This window comes from Notolepis coatsorum (assembly GCF_963971535.1).
Source record: "Notolepis coatsorum genome assembly, chromosome: 4".
Lineage (NCBI taxonomy): Eukaryota > Metazoa > Chordata > Actinopteri > Aulopiformes > Paralepididae > Notolepis > Notolepis coatsorum.
This window is the reverse complement of record NC_140168.1, coordinates 27514010-27531560: the sequence shown is the minus strand read 5'-3', so window position 1 is coordinate 27531560 and position 17551 is coordinate 27514010. Positions and strand designations below refer to the sequence as shown.

The following is a 17551-nucleotide window of genomic DNA, read 5'->3' as shown; positions in this document are numbered from 1 at the left end:
TTGTTTTTATTATGTACTGTACAATCATCGTTTCTGTAAATGAGGGAAACCTCAGATGCTTACGATTTTAAATAAAGGTTGAAATGTACAATCTCTCATATTATGCCATCTATAGACATGATGAAATTGTGCTTGTGTGTTTACATTCCTGACAAGAAAGGCTTCACAGTCTTTCCTCTACATACACGCAGCAGGATATTGATTGGCATAACTGGGGGAAGAACTAGAAATTATTGTTTTGCGCTGTAGCTGTAATTCTTGACATGTTTGTGTATAATTACCTCACAGTGAACCGTATTTGTTTTAAGTATGTTGTTTTTGATCTTCAGTTGATGTCAGTATGATGCGGTTTCTTTTAATGCTTAGGCCCACAATAATTTATCAATACTTCCCGTTTGTGTAAAATGTTGAAAACTGGTCAAATATTTTGCCACCATTTACTTAAAGCAATAGGTTCCGTATTATGGAAAAGGGGTTTTGCTGTAGGCGTGGTTTGGATTTGCCCTTCTGCAATGTTATTGAGTTACTCCTTGCTGTTTGGCCCTGAAAAAAGTTGTGATCAGAAGTATTACTCTTTGTGATGTCATATAAAATAATCAATTAGCTTTAATTAATCAATTAGCTGTCCTTTTTTTGGAGCCAGGAAACCTCCCTACATAATATACTGCCCAGTTTGTAAAAGCATTTTTTCTTAGATGTTGGTGCAGAGTAGCAAAACGAGAAGGGAATACATGTATTTTATATAAAAAATGTGGTCTGAAGAAAGAGGGGCTGGAAAATAAATAACTGAATGATTGCTTTTTTAAACACTCAAAGCGCTCCCCACAATGTACTGTAGGGTGCAAATTGCCTCCTTCACCACCACTTGAAATTCGACATTGACTAATTTCAGTAACAACGTGTTTCCATTCAAGGAATTCTTAATTATGAGAAAAGATATAAAAAAAAATATAGGACCATAAAAACACAAAATAATGCATGCCAACAATTTCCAAAGACTCATTCCACTTTTATCCCCCTGTTTATTTGTGACAGAATGAGAAGAATTGATTGGAGAAAAGCGACAGACATCACACGACAGAGACACACAATCCTTAAAGTGAAATGTTTGCCGGGCGTCCGAGCCGCCCCCACGCTCCGCTATGACAACAAATGAGTCATGTGTGAACCCCGGCGCTTCCAGACAGAGGGAGGTGGGCTGTCGATGACAATGAAAAGCGGCACGCCAGGGTCGAGAGAAAACATTGTTGCCGTGTGACGAGAGCTCTTCAGCCCCACGGAGGCGTGAGGCGACACTGTTTAATGGAGCCGCGCGCCGCGCGTGACGGGGGAGCTCCCGCGGGGAAGGCAAGTGTAAAAAGTGAGAGGGCCCCCCCCCGTCGGATAGACGAGGACATCACTCAAGTTCTCACCTCGGCCCGATGCTGCCTTCTCCGGTGAGACGGACTTTGGATAGAGTTTTCTTAACCCTTTCACTACCACACTACAGAAGGTTAACTTTTGTAGTTAGACAGAAAGAGGTAGACAGAGAGATGGATGTAGAGAGGTAGACAGAGAGGTAGACAGATAGGTAGACAGGTAGGTAGACAGAGCGATGGATGGAGAGGTAGACAGAGAGATGGATGTAGAGAGGTAGACAGAGAGGTAGACAGATAGGTAGAGATGGATGGAGAGGTAGACAGAGAGATGGATGTAGAGAGGTAGACAGAGAGGTAGACAGATAGGTAGAGATGGATGGAGAGGTAGACAGAGAGATGGATGTAGAGAGGTAGACAGAGAGGTAGACAGATAGGTAGACAGGTAGGTAGACAGAGCGATGGATGGAGAGGTAGTCGGAGAGATGGATGTAGAGAGGTAGACGGTTAGCCGTCTGTAATGTGGTAGTGGAAGGGTTAACCTTCTGTAGTGTGGTTGTGAAAGGGTTAAACGGATCATTTGTTTCAATCAGAGCGTATGCTTTTATGCCGGTGATGATCATCTGAGCGTGGAAGGCGACCGTAGTCCTTTTGAAAGTATTTCTCCTACATTTTCATATTCACAACTTTTCAAATCACAAAATTCCGGTCTCTGGACCCTAGATTTAACCCTTTCACTGTGACAATACAGAAGGTTAACCCTTTCACTGCCACTTTTAACCATCTGTAGTGTGGTAGTGAAAGGTTAACCGTCTGTAGTGTCGTAGTGAAAGGTTAACCTTCTGTAGTGCGGTAGTGAAAGGTTAACCTTCTGTAGTGTGGTAGTGAAAGGTTAACCTTCTGTAGTGTGGTAGTGAAAGGTTAACCTTCTGTAGTGTGGTAGTGAAAGGTTAACCTTCTGTAGTGTGGTAGTGAAAGGTTAACCTTCTGTAGTGTGGTAGGAAAGGTTAACCTTCTGTAGTGTGGTAGTGAAAGGTTAACCTTCTGTAGTGTGGTAGTGAAAGGGTTAACCAGGTTGGTCTCTCAGCGGTTATGAAGCTGTGCCAGGGATCGTGTGTAATGTCATCCGGAAGGACCTATCTGTGTCTCATAGGTTCACAGCTAAACAGATTTGCTTTGACAGGTTTGATAAGTGGAGCCACTAATACGCTGTTTGGAGCTCCCAACAAGTCACCGAAGGAAGACAAATTCAATTTGTTCTACCTGACAGGTGGCTGTGGCAGAGAGTGATCGCAGTGACTTGAATGGGATTTCTCCTGAACCGCGAGCATCACCTTTTGGCTCGTGGCGTTGAAGTGGCACACAGGTTTCTTTCCCCCCAAAATAGCCGTGTGTAGGAACATGTTCAGAGAGCTTTGATCTATCATCTAAAAGAAATGTCAACTTTTCTTTTTTCTTATTTTGTTTTTATATAAAAATAAAACCAGGCAAAGACGATACAGGGCACGACTTGAATTTGTATTTGACAAATGGAGTTGTTTTCTGGATTTTTAATACCAAACACTGGTCAAATAGGGGACTGATGTATTGGAAATGATCGCCCTAATTCACGAGAAATGCATTTTTGGTATGATTGCATGACGTATAAAAAAAAATCAAATAAAAACAAGACAAACGAACATTGTGGGGAGAGAGATGGAGTCTGACGGAAGCTTGTGACATTTCTATATCTCCTAATGGACACGGAACCAAATGTCTTGCAGCAGGTTTTATATGACATTTCACTGTGACGCTTACCACGGAAATAGAAGAGAGAGAGAGAGTCTTGGCTGATAATTGACCCAGTGATTGCGGCACATACTGTTCCAGCCACGTGAGACGAAACAGGTCACACCATAGCAGGGTCACATTAGCCGGCGTCCCTTCCCCTACGATCCGCACCCCCCCCCCCCCCCCCCCCCACCCGCCCCCCTTCCAGGAAAGTACCCTTTTCCAGTCCGAGAAACCCACCACGGGCCACTTTGCGTGGCTTAAGGAGTCCCACCGTTTCCCCTCCAGTTTAGGCGGCGTCTCTTCTCTGCGGCGAGGGGATGGTGATTTATCCTTCTCGGGGCTGTCGCGGCCCCCTCCTGCTGTCCTCAGCACAAACGCTGTGTGCTGGCTTGTTCTCTGAACACACACCTCTCTCTCGCCCTGGCTCCCACAGTAATACATTCAGGAAATGATGAAAAGATCTTGGATGTGCCTACCACCCCCCACCCCCCTAACCGCCAACCCACCCCACCCCCTCGGATAAATGTGATTAATCATAGATTCTTTCTCTACTTGTGTCCACTGGCTTTTTAATCATCTGCGAGCCTCATCCCTCTCCCCCGTTCCGCTGCCAACTCCGAGACCGCGGTTGAAAACGTTGCGTTTTTTTGTTGTTGTCGTTTGTATGACTTGTATGATGGCTGTTCGCTTTCAAAGCCCTGAACCGACGGGCTCCCGCCTACATCACAGATCTCTGTGGGGGGCGCCAGTGGCTCAGGAGGTAGAGTGGTCGTCTGGTCGGAAGGTTCCTGGTTTGATTCCCGCTCCTCCCGGGCAGCGTGTTGAAGTGGCCTTGAGCAAGACACTTAACCCCTAATCGCTCCCGATGAGCACGTTGGCACCTTCCATGGCTGCCTCCGCCGTCGGTGTGTGAATGTGTGAGTGAATGGGTGAATGTGAGGGAACAAAATTGTAAGGTGCTTTGGATAAAAGCACCATTTACCATCTCTTAAGCCCTTACACCACCTCCAGGTCTCTCAGGTTGTCTGACCTGGGCCTCCTGGGGCCTAACAAAATTAATAGTTGGTTTCAGGTTGCCGACCGACCCTGCCGATTTAGGTGCGACCCAATATATTTTATGAGTTTTTAGAAAAGATTATAAAAAAAAAATCCTTTTTTTTTTTTTTTTTAATAAAGTTTCATAGAAATCTTAGTCAAACATTTAGTATTATGGATATTAAACATGCTGGCAGAGTACATGCATCCATGTTGTTGTGAACATTTTAATTAAATAAAGAAATTCCCTATCCATAGTCGCCGTGGGAAAGAATAAAATAAAAAAATAAAATAAAATAAATTCCCTACCTACCCATGGCCAAACTGACAACCAACCTGAAACCAACTATTAATTTTGTTAGGCCTGGCCATCCCGTGCTCAAGACTCAAACTCAGAGACGGCAGTGTTTTATCGCAGTTACAGCCTCTAGACTATGGAATAGCCTTCCCTCTTCCATCAGACTCGCCCCATCCGTCGATTCTCTCAAGTCTCGGCTTAAAACATACTTCTATTCACTAGCGTGTTAATGTTCTTAATGGGTTTTGTGCTGCTTGCATATAGATAGTGTATTACAGTATATCTCTTCTATCATGTATTGATTTTTGTATGCCTGCTTTACCATATTTTAATGTGTTATTTATACGGCCTTGTACGTCACTTTGGTCAAAGCTGTTGTTTTTAACCCTCATGTTGTGTTAGGAATTGACACCATTGACCGTTGTTAGCGGGTCAATGTTGACCCGGGGTCTAACTCAGTCCTGACCACTAAAAAGAAAGGAGTATCACTCAATATAGTTAATACTACATCCTAACTAACATTATATGCCTTCATAACCATATAATCCCATTGTAATTTGATTTTATGGCCCCCGAGACACTTCATGTCCCTTATTTTTAAGATGAAAATGAGGTTGTTCAATTATACTAAATGTGAAACCCATAGATAATAATGTTTTCTGACTATAATAGAACAATATTAGAATATAACTTCTGAAAAAAAGTTTAGTATATTTATTATAATTTTATTTATTTATATTTAGTATTTTATAGTATAGTTTTACCTTGCCGGGTCAAGAATGACCCTAACACCACAGTCGAACCTTTTTTTCTGCAGATACCTTCAGAATTTTCAAAATGGTGAAACATAGTTTTGCTGTGCTTATATGTGTTGTGGAGGATATCATAAAGCCTTGTTCTAATAAAATCAACTACATGGTAGTTATTACATATTATAACCTTGAAACGGGTCGCTGGAGACCCTAACACCACATAAGGGTTAAACATGCTTTATAGACTTGACTTGACTTGACTTGACTATTCTCAAAACACACAGCGGCGTAGCATGAAAACAGAGTGGCGAGTGACCACTTTCTTATTGAACGTGCCGTGTCGATACGATCCCCTCATGGTCTAAAAGACCAAATCAGAGGAATCTGGATATCTGATGTATATATTATTGAGTATTGTCACCAGTATGGTAGGATTGGCGTTGGGGGGGGGGGGGGGGGGGGGGGGGGGGGGCACTTCACAGCAGTGTTTAATGTCCAGATTAAAAACCTGTGAGCATTTAGAGGCATCACTCCAATAAGATCTGAGGCAAACACATAATCCCTCTGTAAATAACCAGGGTTTTAAGTGCCAAACAAATTTAGCAGCACATAATGCTACTAGAGTCAGAACCATGGTGATCTAGGTCTTTTTCATTGCCATGTGGTGGCGTGCTGTTCATTCCTCGAAAACCGAGCCGGTGTGAAATAGTAATTATATGATTAATGAATAAACAATGTATTGTATTACTGTCATTGTGTAACAGGGAAGTCTTTTTTTATTTTCTCTATATGCCCTATTTGCATATACCAAACATAGGATTAGATTAGATTAGATTAAAATGTATTGTCATTATACAGCACATAAGTACAGTACAAAGAAAAGTATTATACTGTAATCATAACTACCTACATCAAACTATAGTCTACCCATATAACACTGTATGATAGCTGTGTACAATAACACTATATATATACGTACATATATCTACATCTGTTTAAATGTACCTGCATACTGTATATTCCTGTTTACATACGTGTATATACCTACTCTTACTACTACCACTAAGGCAAGTCAATAGAATAGTCTCGGACCCCTCCCATGTCTTACTTGCCGAGTATGAGCTACTGCCCTCTGGGAGGAGGTTTAGAGTTCCACGCTCTAGACTACAGCAAATAGGTTTAAAAACTCCTTTATTCCGATCTCAGTTAAACTTTTAAATAGTGCCAGATAAATGGCAACTATCGAATAACTGATATTTGGTTGTTATATTTAGAGTTGTTCCGATACCGATACCAGTATCGGAAATGCCGCCGATACTGCCTAAAATGCTGGTATCGGTATCGGCGAGTACCCTCTAATGTTGCGCTCCGATACCATGACGTAATTTATCAACAACACTGCGGACGTTGGGCTCTGTAGATACTTTATATACTCATACTTCGCTGGGTGAGCATTATAAAACAAACGTGTGCTTAATCGACCGTGAATTAAAGTGTCAATTGCCATTAACAGCAGAGCAGATACTTTCTTAAAATGCCATTGTCCCGACAGCGCTGTTGACGGGGAGCTCTGATGAGTTCGCTTGGTTGCTGGTGTTATTAGCATTGAACAGCTAACCGAAAGCTAGCTTTGACGTTACCTTGGCTAAAGTTGGGGCTATTCACATAATCCAGCAATAATGGCTGCAGATCTGCAAGCAAAGTACAGCAAGTTGGCAAAGGAGTATTCCAAGTTAAATCACAATGTCACCGGCAGTAACGTTACAGTCTTTCCATATAGCGGTAGCTCATGCTAGCTAACATAGCTCACGGTAACGTTGTCATTGCACAATTGCACGTCGCGTACACAATTAATGACATGTTGCGGACAGCCATATCGGCGACAATGTTTAGCTTTTAGTGCCAAATGATAAGAGTCTGAGGCGGAGTCTCAAAAGAGAATGTTGAATATTTATTGTGCAAAAATCACAACAACAGAGCCTCTGCTACTAAACGGAGCCTTCTTGTGGAAGCAAGTGCAGCAACGAATAATGTCCGTGTGGAACTAATGTGCCAACAACCTTTCCGTGGGTGAACTCATTGAGATAGTTTTCAATTACTGATACTAATACTAATCTATACAATCACCTGTTGTTGAATAAATACCATTACTTTATAGTTATTACTAAAAAACAGTATATATAAAACAGTAGCTGTATTAAAAAAAAAAAAAACGTTTTATAATTTATATAATATTTTTTAATTTTTTTAATGTATGCACTGGTATCGGATAAGTATCGGTATCGGCCGATACCCAAAGCTTAGGTATCGGAATCGGATCGGAAAGGAAAAAATGGTATCGGAACATCTCTAGTTATATTATAGATCTTCAATAACCGATATTTGGGTATTTGTAAAGCGCTTTGGATAAAAGCGATATATATATTAAAAAAAAGCAGCCATTTACCACTGGCTACCACTTACAACCATAGCGTATTTATACCTGTGTCACTGTACAAAATAATACTGTAACATACATCAGATTAGCATATTTACTCAGTAGTACACATTTATATATATTCCATTTTAATCACGTGTAGATTGTATATTGTTAATGTGCTTTACTATTGCCTTGCACTCTGGTTAGATACCAATTTATTTTCATTGTACTGTACTTGAATAAAATCTAGTCTGATCTAATTATAGCTACTTAATGTTCTGTGACCAGTGTAATAAGTAAAGAGCTTGCTATAAGTACATACATGACCTGAAGCTCACGGGAGCAGGTGCGTTGGAAGGGAACAATTAGTCAACGTGAGGAAAAAACACCCACACCTGTTAGGGTTGGGTATCTTTCACATTTGAACCTGTGAAACGATACCGGTCCCCAACGGTACCTTTTTTATTATTTTTATTTAGTCTTTAGTTGTTTAAAAAAATGCCAAACTTCAAATAATTTATTATCATATATAATATATATGCCTAATATTGCAGCGAGCGTTACCTGCATCTAGCTTTTTTTTTAATTATTATTATTTCTTTAAATATTTGTCCCCCCTTTTTCCGCATTTTTCTCCCATCCCAATGTTAGTCGTTATGCCAATTCCCTTCCTGGTCGTTGCACACTTACCCCCTACCGTCAGTCTGGGAGGGTTGAAGACTACCACGTAGTCTTGTGGTCCCAGTGTCTCTGTGGTGGTAGGCAGGCGCTTAGTCCGCTGTGCTACCCAGCCGCCCCTGCAACTAGCTTTGTAATGTGTAACTAACAACACTTGCGACCATTTTCGGCTTGCCATTGTCCCGACTGCTTTGTTGTTGAATCAAGTCAAATCCTAGGTAAGCATATTATTGTGTGTGTAAACCTTGACGTGAACGTGCGACACACTTCATAGGTTTCATTTCGTGGTAAACTAAACATTGACGTCATCAAAAAAGAAAAAGGAAAAAAAGAAAGTTAATTAAATATATATATTTTTACAGTGCCGAAATGTGGCACCGACGGATCTCACGTGAATCGGTACTCGGTAGTACCGACGCGATTCGGTTGGTACCCTTAAAAGTACCTAATTCGGTACCCATCCCTAACATCTGTGCATTCAGGTCAGCGGTCATCGGCATGACAACGCTGAAGAAGACCACCCTCTGTGTAATCCGAAACGACCGTTAAATGTGTCAAGGAGTTCAGAACTGCCGGAGTTCACCTGAGTACACCGAGTACACTTGCTGCCCATGACAAAAGCACAGTCAGCCGCTGCATCACTTAGGTCAGATCGCTCGGCTCTCAAATCCCTCACCCAGACGCTGGCAGGAGCCTCCTAATAAGCACTTGATTTCTGAACAAAAAGACGGGGGAGAGATATAGGTGAGGTGGTGAATAGGGGTGTTTTTGTTTTTTCTTCTCTCTCCTGCTTTGCTAATTGATGACCCGGATAGTTGAGAGAGACAGCTGTATAACTCACTGTTAAAAGGAGAGACGGAGAGGAGGCGCCTCTCTCTCTCTCTCTCTCTCTCTCTCTCTCTCTCTCTCTCTCTCTCTCTCTCTCTCTCTCTCTCTCTCTCTCTCTCTCTCTCTCTCTCTCTCTCTCTCTCTCTCCATCTCTCCTCTCTCTCTCCATTTCTCCTCTCTCTCTCTCCATTTCTTCTCTCTCTCTCACTCCCTCTCTCTTTTCTCTCTCTTTCTCTCGCTCCTCTCTCCCTCTCTCCATCTCTCCTCTCTCACTCCCTCTCTCTCCATTTCTCCTCTCTCTCTATCTCCCCCTCTCTTCATCTCTCCTCTCCATCTCTCCTCTCTCTCAAACTCCCTCTCTTCTCTCTCTTTCTCTCTCGCTCCTCTCTCTCTTTTTCTCTCGATCCCTCTGGTCTTTGTGTGAATGTCTTTGAGTTTTGCAAGCAGGTAACCTAATGAGGCACTGCATGATGAAATACATTATGATTGAACAGACATATAGTAGTAGTATAAAGAAATACATTATGATTGAACAGACATATTGTATAGTATGAAGAAATGCATTATGATTGAACAGACATATTGTAGTAGTATAAAGAAATACATTATGATTGAACAGACATATTGTATAGTATGAAGAAATACATTATGATTGAACAGACATATTGTAGTAGTATAAATAAATACATTGTGATTGAACAGACATATACTAGTAGTATGAATAAATACATTGTGATTTAACAGACGTATAGTCGTAGAGGTATGGGCTGCGGTTGTTTACAGCTATACCCCCTGGAACACGTAAATGAGTTGTTCCTAATCCTTGACCATCTGCATTCAAACGTATAATGGGGCCTCTATGGGGAAACCGGAGAAACCATAGGACTGTCGCTATGCCCCCGACAAATGCATGCGGGCATTTGTGCCTAGTGTGATAGTATTCCCTAATTTATTCATTCAATCTTTATTTAATCTCAAAAGATCATTGAGAGCAGGCTCTCATTTACAATGACGGAAGGAAAGGAATCCCAACCTGAGCACGACATGAGAGAACAATGGCCGCCATGTGGATATGGTCAATGTTAGCCCGTTAGCTTCCATAAATGCCCTCTACTCACCATTTGATTTGGTTTATTTGCCAGGGTTTTAGTATGGGGCTGTAATACGTCAGACACTTCAGCTCGTTAATTCGGCTTTAGTTTCTGAGTGAGGTGAAATGGTTGGCCATTATAGATTTAAACTGACCAATGGATACTAACGTGTTGAGTTTTAAGGTGCTTTGCAAAACATTCCACGCGTCAGGGGCACAGAAGCTAAAAGCAGATTTTCCTAATTCAGTGCAAACTCTGGCGACCTTAAGCGTGAGCCAATTACCAGAGTGAGTATGATGAGGTCGAGTCCGGTAATGCAGTGATGTATAGGGTGAAAAACCATCAATAATGGCGTCATTGTTTTTCTCTACCATGAAACTCTGGTATTGCAGATGAATTTCCTATGTTCTTTTCAGGAATGTTTTTTGTTGATTGTTGATTGTTGATTTTTTTGTTTGTTTGTTTGTTTGTTTTACCTTGCAAACTTTAACTTTCTTTGTTCTTTTCTGGATCGGTTTTTGTTGATTTTTGATTGTTGATTTATTTTTTTGTTTGTTATATTTTGAAAACTTTGACTTTTTTGAATTTGTTTTTTGAATTAGGGGTAGGTTGCTCTATAAGCCTTTGGCTTCAAACCTATCCTTTTCGTTTGTTTATTTGTAAAAACGTTTGAAAAATTATTTGTTTGTTTATTTATTTGTAAACATGCGAAATAAAATAATTCATTCATTCATTCAGAAACGGATGCCAATGCAAGTCACGTCTCTCTGGCAGAGAGGACCTTATCCCAACCTTATCATACTGTACATGACACAATGATGGTTTTACCATAACTGTCGGCATAATTATATACAGAGCCCAGAGGCTTTAGAGTGGAAGCAGCAGCATGTCTATAAACTACATCACAGGTGACAGTGGCTCAGGAGGTAGAGCAGTCGTCTGGTAATCCGGAGGTTCCCGGTTCGTTTTCCCGCTCCTCCTGGGCAGCGTGTCAAAATGTCCTTGACACTTAACCCCTAACTGCTCCCGATGAGCAGGTTGGCACCTTGCATGGTCGCCTCCGTCGTCTGTGTGTGAATGTGTTAGAGAATGGGTCAAATGTGAGGAACAAATTGTAAAGCGCTTTGGATAAAAGCGCTACATAAAAATGCACCATTACATCTCCATAATCCAAAACTAGCTTCAACGACCCTCCTTCTCAAAGTCGAAGTCAACTTTATTGTCATTTTTCCATTTGTGCAAGACATAAAGAAAATTGAAATAGCGTTCCCCCATTCCCACGGTGTATAAAAAAGAGCTAGACAATATAAAACACAAAAGTAACATATAGGACACAATATACAACCAATCTTGCTTCTGCTAAGCACAGGAAAATAGGTTTGGTTTCTGTACAAAAAGCCAACCTTCTGTCGTATGAGTGCCTAGCAGAGTGTTGGTGAAAAAGATAATTAATAAAAAAAATTGTCAATCATCATTGACAAGAAAAAACTGTGAGAATCTTTGTTTGGTTTTAATCATTAACCAGCACACCGGTTGGGCGGCGTCGGTACGACTGGCATTATAAATGTATTTCCTCTCTATTCCAGGCAGACAGATTCTCATTGATCTTCCTCCTTGTTCTTTGCTACAGTTTAACTTTGTCGGAAAACTCCTCGGGCCACGCGGGAACTCGTTAAAGAGACTACAGGAGGACACTCTCACAAAGATGTCAATTCTCGGGAAAGGATCCATGAGAGACAAAGAAAAGGTAACCCTCCCCTCTCGCCCCTTTCATTCTTCTTTCATTCTTCTTTCTTTGTCCTCTTTCCCTCCATTTATCATTTCCGCTTGGTCCATTGCTGTTTATATTTGATGTCTTATTCATTCAAAATAGATAAAACATACACATAAACAGAACACAGATTGTCTGCATATATATATTGTATATATTATATATACCAGCACCACTACCAGTGTGTCAGGCTGTAGGCTACGTTATGTACAGCAGCACCACTACCAGTGTGTCAGGCTGTAGACTATATATTATAGTATATATTAAAAAAATCCTTAAGAAAAAACAAATAAGGGCGGCTAGGGTGGTGCAGTGGGCATTGCATTCAGCTTTGCTGGTCGTTCATACTAATACATTTGGCAGTATTAGGGGGTGGGAAGCTGATGGGTGGGGATCGGACGCTGTGGACAGCGACTCCTACAGGTCGGTTGGTGCGCCTGCGCAGTAGAATCAGGAAGCGACGGGGGCGGCGTCCCTCCAAAGCGCAGACCCCCGACGCTGAAAGATCGCGCTGTGCAGGTGAAAAGATGCGACGGCTGCTACCTCGAGTACCGGAGGGGACTCGTGCAATGTATGGCTTCGTCATACATAGAAAATGGGAGAAAAAGTAGATAAAAAAAAAGAAAAAACAAATAATATATATAATAATGATTTTCCCTGTAGACTTGAAGATGTGCTACGGGGGGGGATCTTGCAGGTGGATAAAAAGCAAACAGCGTGGCCTCATCTCTAACAGTTTCCCCCGTTTCCTTCTGTGAGGTTGATTTGTGGCAGCGATGATTCCGGCTATCACACATCGCACATTCCTTTGATTACTCCTGATCAATATAGTCTTTGATGGCAGCCTCCTCCTGAGCACCCGAAGAAAAGATCTGTCACGGAGAGATACGCTGACCCGAGCCGGTTCACCTGTCTCCACCAACCCTGCTGGAGGATTTATGACTGACAGCTTTCCTCGAGGACGCAGCACGTCGGTCTACCTCTGTGCTGTGCTTTCAATATCGCTTTTAGAGGAAAAGTCATCGTTGACCGTTTCACACGGTGGGAAATAAATGGTAAATGCTGCATTAATATAGCAGCTTTTATCCAAAGCGCAATTCACAATTTGTTCCTCACATTTGACCCATTTACTCACACATTCGCACACCGACGGAGGAAGGTAACCATGCAAGGTGCCAACCAGCTCATCAGTGAGCAAATTAGGGGTTAAGTGTCTTGCTCAAGGACACTTCGACATGCTGCCCGGGAGGAGAGGGGAATCGAACCGGGAACCTCCGGATCACCAGACGACTGCTCTACCTCCCGAGCCACTGTCGCCCCCGGAACAGGGTGGAAAGGAATCCCAACCTGAGCTGAGCACGACATGAGAGAACAATGGCCTCCATGTGGATATGGTCAATGTTAGCCCGTTAGATTCCATAAATGCCCTCTAATCACCATTTGATTTGGTTTATTTGTCAGGGTTTTAGTATGGGGCTGTAATACGTCAGACTTCAGCTTGTTAATTCGGCTTTAGTTTCGTCACGTAACTTCCATGGTGATTGTTTATGAGGACGTTGTTTGTGTTGAAAGAGGAAGCAGGAAGCGGGACCTCTGACTCAGTTTAGCCTCAGTTTCTGTTGAGGCTAAACTAAAGAACTAAACTAAGAATTGTTGCTTCGACGGTTATGATTGGAGGATGAAGAAAATAGGGCGAGGTTTGAGATCAGTCAATAGGGGTAGATTTCATTTTAATCTTTTCTCACCTAAAGTATGTACAGCACCACTACAGGTGTGTCAGGCTGTAGACTACAGTACTGTATGTACAGCAACACTACAGGTTGTGTCAGGCTGTAGACTACAGTACTGTATGTACAGCAACACTACAGGTGTGTCAGGCTGTAGACTACAGTACTGTATGTACAGCACCACTACAGGTGTGTCAGGCTGTAGACTACAGTACTGTATGTACAGCACCACTACAGGTGTGTCAGGCTGTAGACTACAGTACTGTATGTACAGCAACACTACAGGTGTGTCAGGCTGTAGACTACAGTACTGTATGTACAGCACCACTACAGGTGTGTCAGGCTGTAGACTACAGTACTGTATGTACAGCACCACTACAAGGTGTGTCAGGCTGTAGACTACAGTACTGTATGTACAGCACCACTACAGGTGTGTCAGGCTGTAGACTACAGTACTGTATGTACAGCACCACTACAGGTGTGTCAGGCTGTAGACTACAGTATGTACAGTAGCAACACTACAGGTGTGTCAGGCTGTAGACTACAGTACTGTATGTACAGCACCACTACAGGTGTGTCAGGCTGTAGACTACAGTATGTACAGTAGCAACACTACAGGTGTGTCAGGCTGTAGACTACAGTACTGTATGTACAGCACCACTACAGGTGTGTCAGGCTGTAGACTACAGTATGTACAGTAGCAACACTACCAGCCTGTCAGGCTGTAGGCCTACAGTATGTACAGTAGCAACACTACCAGCATGTCAGGCTGTAGGCTACAGTATGTACAGTAGCAACACTACCAGCCTGTCAGGCTGTAGGCTACAGCTGTTCTGATCCCTATCTTTTTCAATGCTAAAGATTCTGTGCGCGGGTCAGAGAGCAGGGCCATTGCAGAACAGAGAGTTTCTTTGTGTGTGTCCTGGAAAGACAGAGAGAGAGAGAGAACTAGAGAGAGAGGGTGAGCGAGAGAGAGAGAGCGCGAGAATGAGAGAGAGAGAGAGAGAGAGAGGAGAGAGAGAGAGATGAGAGAGAGAGAGAGAGAGAGAGAGAGAGAGAGAGAGAGAGAGAGAGAGAGAGAGAGAGAGAGAGAGAGAGACAGTGAGTTAAGTCCTCAGAGCCTCAGTCATCTAGAGTAGATGTGACCACAAGCAAAGGCACTGCAGCATTTAAGGACACGGCTCTTTTTTCCAAGACAGTCCAACTGCAGCCCTCCCTCAGATGACTCTCCTTGGCCCCTCAGACATCCCTACTGGGCCCCTTCGGCTACTGGACTGCCACTAACTTATTTATTTATTTATTATCATTATTATTATTATTCTTTATTCTAGTTGTTAGCTAATTGTTAGTTGACATTATTGGCCTTGGTATGATTGATAATGATTGATAAAGATGGAGAAATTGCAGCTGGTCGTGGCCTATGAGACTATGTTTGCTAGGCATCGTTAGCTTATCAGTATGACCGGGCCATAGATCTTATAAAAAAGACAGCATTGCATACACTTGATTCACTTTGATTAGCTAATGTTAGCTGCAGTAGCTCATAGTTATAACATAAGTACAGTGACCAGACGTGTGCCCGGGATTGTCTCGGTTTTAAGTTTTGTGAGTCCCAGTGTTGTGCTAGTTACTGAAAAATAGTAATTAGTTACCATTACTAGTTACTTCATTTCTGATTACTTACACCAAAATGTAATGTGTTACTGTGCAAAGTAACTTTTTAGGTTACTTAAATATATATATATTTTTTCATAATTCAATTGCTTCCATTAATGCCCTCACACATTCTTACAGTCAAAATCTGTTGATCAACTTGACAGTTTCCATTCATTTGCATTCACATCACTGAGCTCTGCTAAGAAATGTGGTCTATATAGGCCTACAAACACAAACCTGACACAAACACAAAGATATGTTTTAAATGCCAATTCCGTCCCATTTTCCGTGTGCCACCTGGACATACTTACTTACTTACTTATGCCTGCTACCCCCTTCTGGGGCATAGGCCGTCAACAAGTGATCTCCAAGAGATCACCTGGTATCATACTAACTAGGTGCCTGAAAGCGGGTGACTCCACTGTAGAAATAGGCTGCATGTTTTCTACAACATACCATGGAATTGCTTGATGTAGTTTTCCCTGGCTAGCAGTTCCTCGGTTAAAATCAGCCACTGTTGCTTGGCTGGAGTGGCTTCGTATGAGTGGGATGAGTCCGGGTCTTTACAGCTACTAGCTTCGTTGAAGCATGTTTTTCTCCAGATGCAGATTGGAATTGCTGTTTTGGGCAGTAGATAGGATCTTTGAGCCCCCAAGACACAATTCTACATTTAACTAAATGTTCTTTTCTTTGTGCTTGACAAAAGAGAAATAGTGAGAACTTGACTTAGTGGGCGCCGTCATGACAGTCTAGACTATAGTAAACACAAACACGCCCACAACGTGTCCTCCGCATGTGAGGGACACAGGAGTCAGGACTGAGCTGCAGCCTCGCTACCAATCTACATAAAACTAACGCAGTAATGAACCATTTAGTAACCGGTAATTGAGTTACACCTGAATTTGAAAAGTAATGCGTTAGAGTACTAGTTACTGCCAAAAGTAACGCCGTTACTGTAATAATAATAATAATACATTTAATTTATAATGCACCCTACATTCCTGAGAGTCTCAGAGTGCTACAGAGTTAAAAGGAATAGAATACAAATGGATATATAACAAAGAAGAACACATAGCAGAACAACATATGAATAAGACATAAAAACTAATAAAAGGCCTTTCTAAAAAGGTAGGTCTTGAGTCCACGTTTAAAAGTATTAACAGTTTGTGGTGCTCTCAGGTGGTTGGGGAGAGCATTCCATAGTCTGGGCGCGGCCGAGCAGAAGCTCGATCGCCCATGGTGTGCAGCTTAGTCCTGGGGGCTTTGAGGAGGTAGGCTGTGCTGGAGCGGAAGGAGTGTGAGGAGGACCTGGGGGGTGAGGAGTTCCTTGAGGTAGGCAGGGGCACCACTGTGTACGCACTGGTTGAGTGAGGAGGGAGACCTTGTACTCGATCCTGTGTTCCACGGGGAGCCAGTGAAGTGATCTGAGGGTGAGGGTGATGTGGTCATGTTTGCGCACCCTCATCAGGATCCTAGCAGCGTGTGTTAGTCCCAACACTGGTCCGGCAAATATCTGTTAACGCTAATATGTCCTGCTTTCAACATTATATCAGTTTTAATTCGATGGATCAATGTAGCCGCAGCCTATTTATCTGATGTGGTCATTACGTACCCACACACCTCTCACAGACGAAGCTAGGAGCGATAGAATTAATAGTTCTTTGCATTAAAACCCATGACACGCGATTGAAAGATAATTATTTTCTATCTGCTTCTGCACTGGTAGGCGAGTGAAGCAAAGGCTGAGTCCACGCAAATTTCAGCACCACACAGCAGCCCCAGTAAAAGTGGACAGCTCCTCTAAACCCCCCCCCCACACACACACACACACACACACACACATACACCTGGAGACGGAGAAAGGGGAAGGAGCACCACGTTCAAGTGTTTATGGACAGATATCTCAAGCTGTGTGAACAGCCCCCATAGAATGCTGTTTCCCAGTCTCTAAAAATACATCAATCCAGGTAAGCGTGTACGAACGGGCGGGTACACTTTTTACCGTCCCAGTTTTTGGGTTTGAAAATATGGTCACCCCGTGAAACTCCTCGCTGTCAGGTGAAAATAAGTGGCTGTGTATGTATCAGAGGAGGCACGTGGCAGTCTAGGCCCTCCCCAGAGCGACAGTAGGGCAGCACGCGCAGGGACCAGAAGGGAATTGGCATAAC

General features: G+C 42.6%; 1 protein-coding gene across 1 annotated transcript in view; it reads left to right on the top strand.

Moving 5' to 3' along the window:
- Window positions 1-17551, top strand: part of khdrbs3 (KH domain containing, RNA binding, signal transduction associated 3) — a gene marked incomplete at its 3' end in the record, with an annotated part of 234070 nt that overhangs the window by 111463 nt on the left and 105056 nt on the right. Inside the window, exon 3 of the mRNA XM_084312684.1 lies at window positions 11860-11976. Within this exon, the coding sequence (XP_084168810.1) occupies window positions 11860-11976 (117 nt within the window). The remainder of the gene's footprint in view (window positions 1-11859; window positions 11977-17551) is intronic.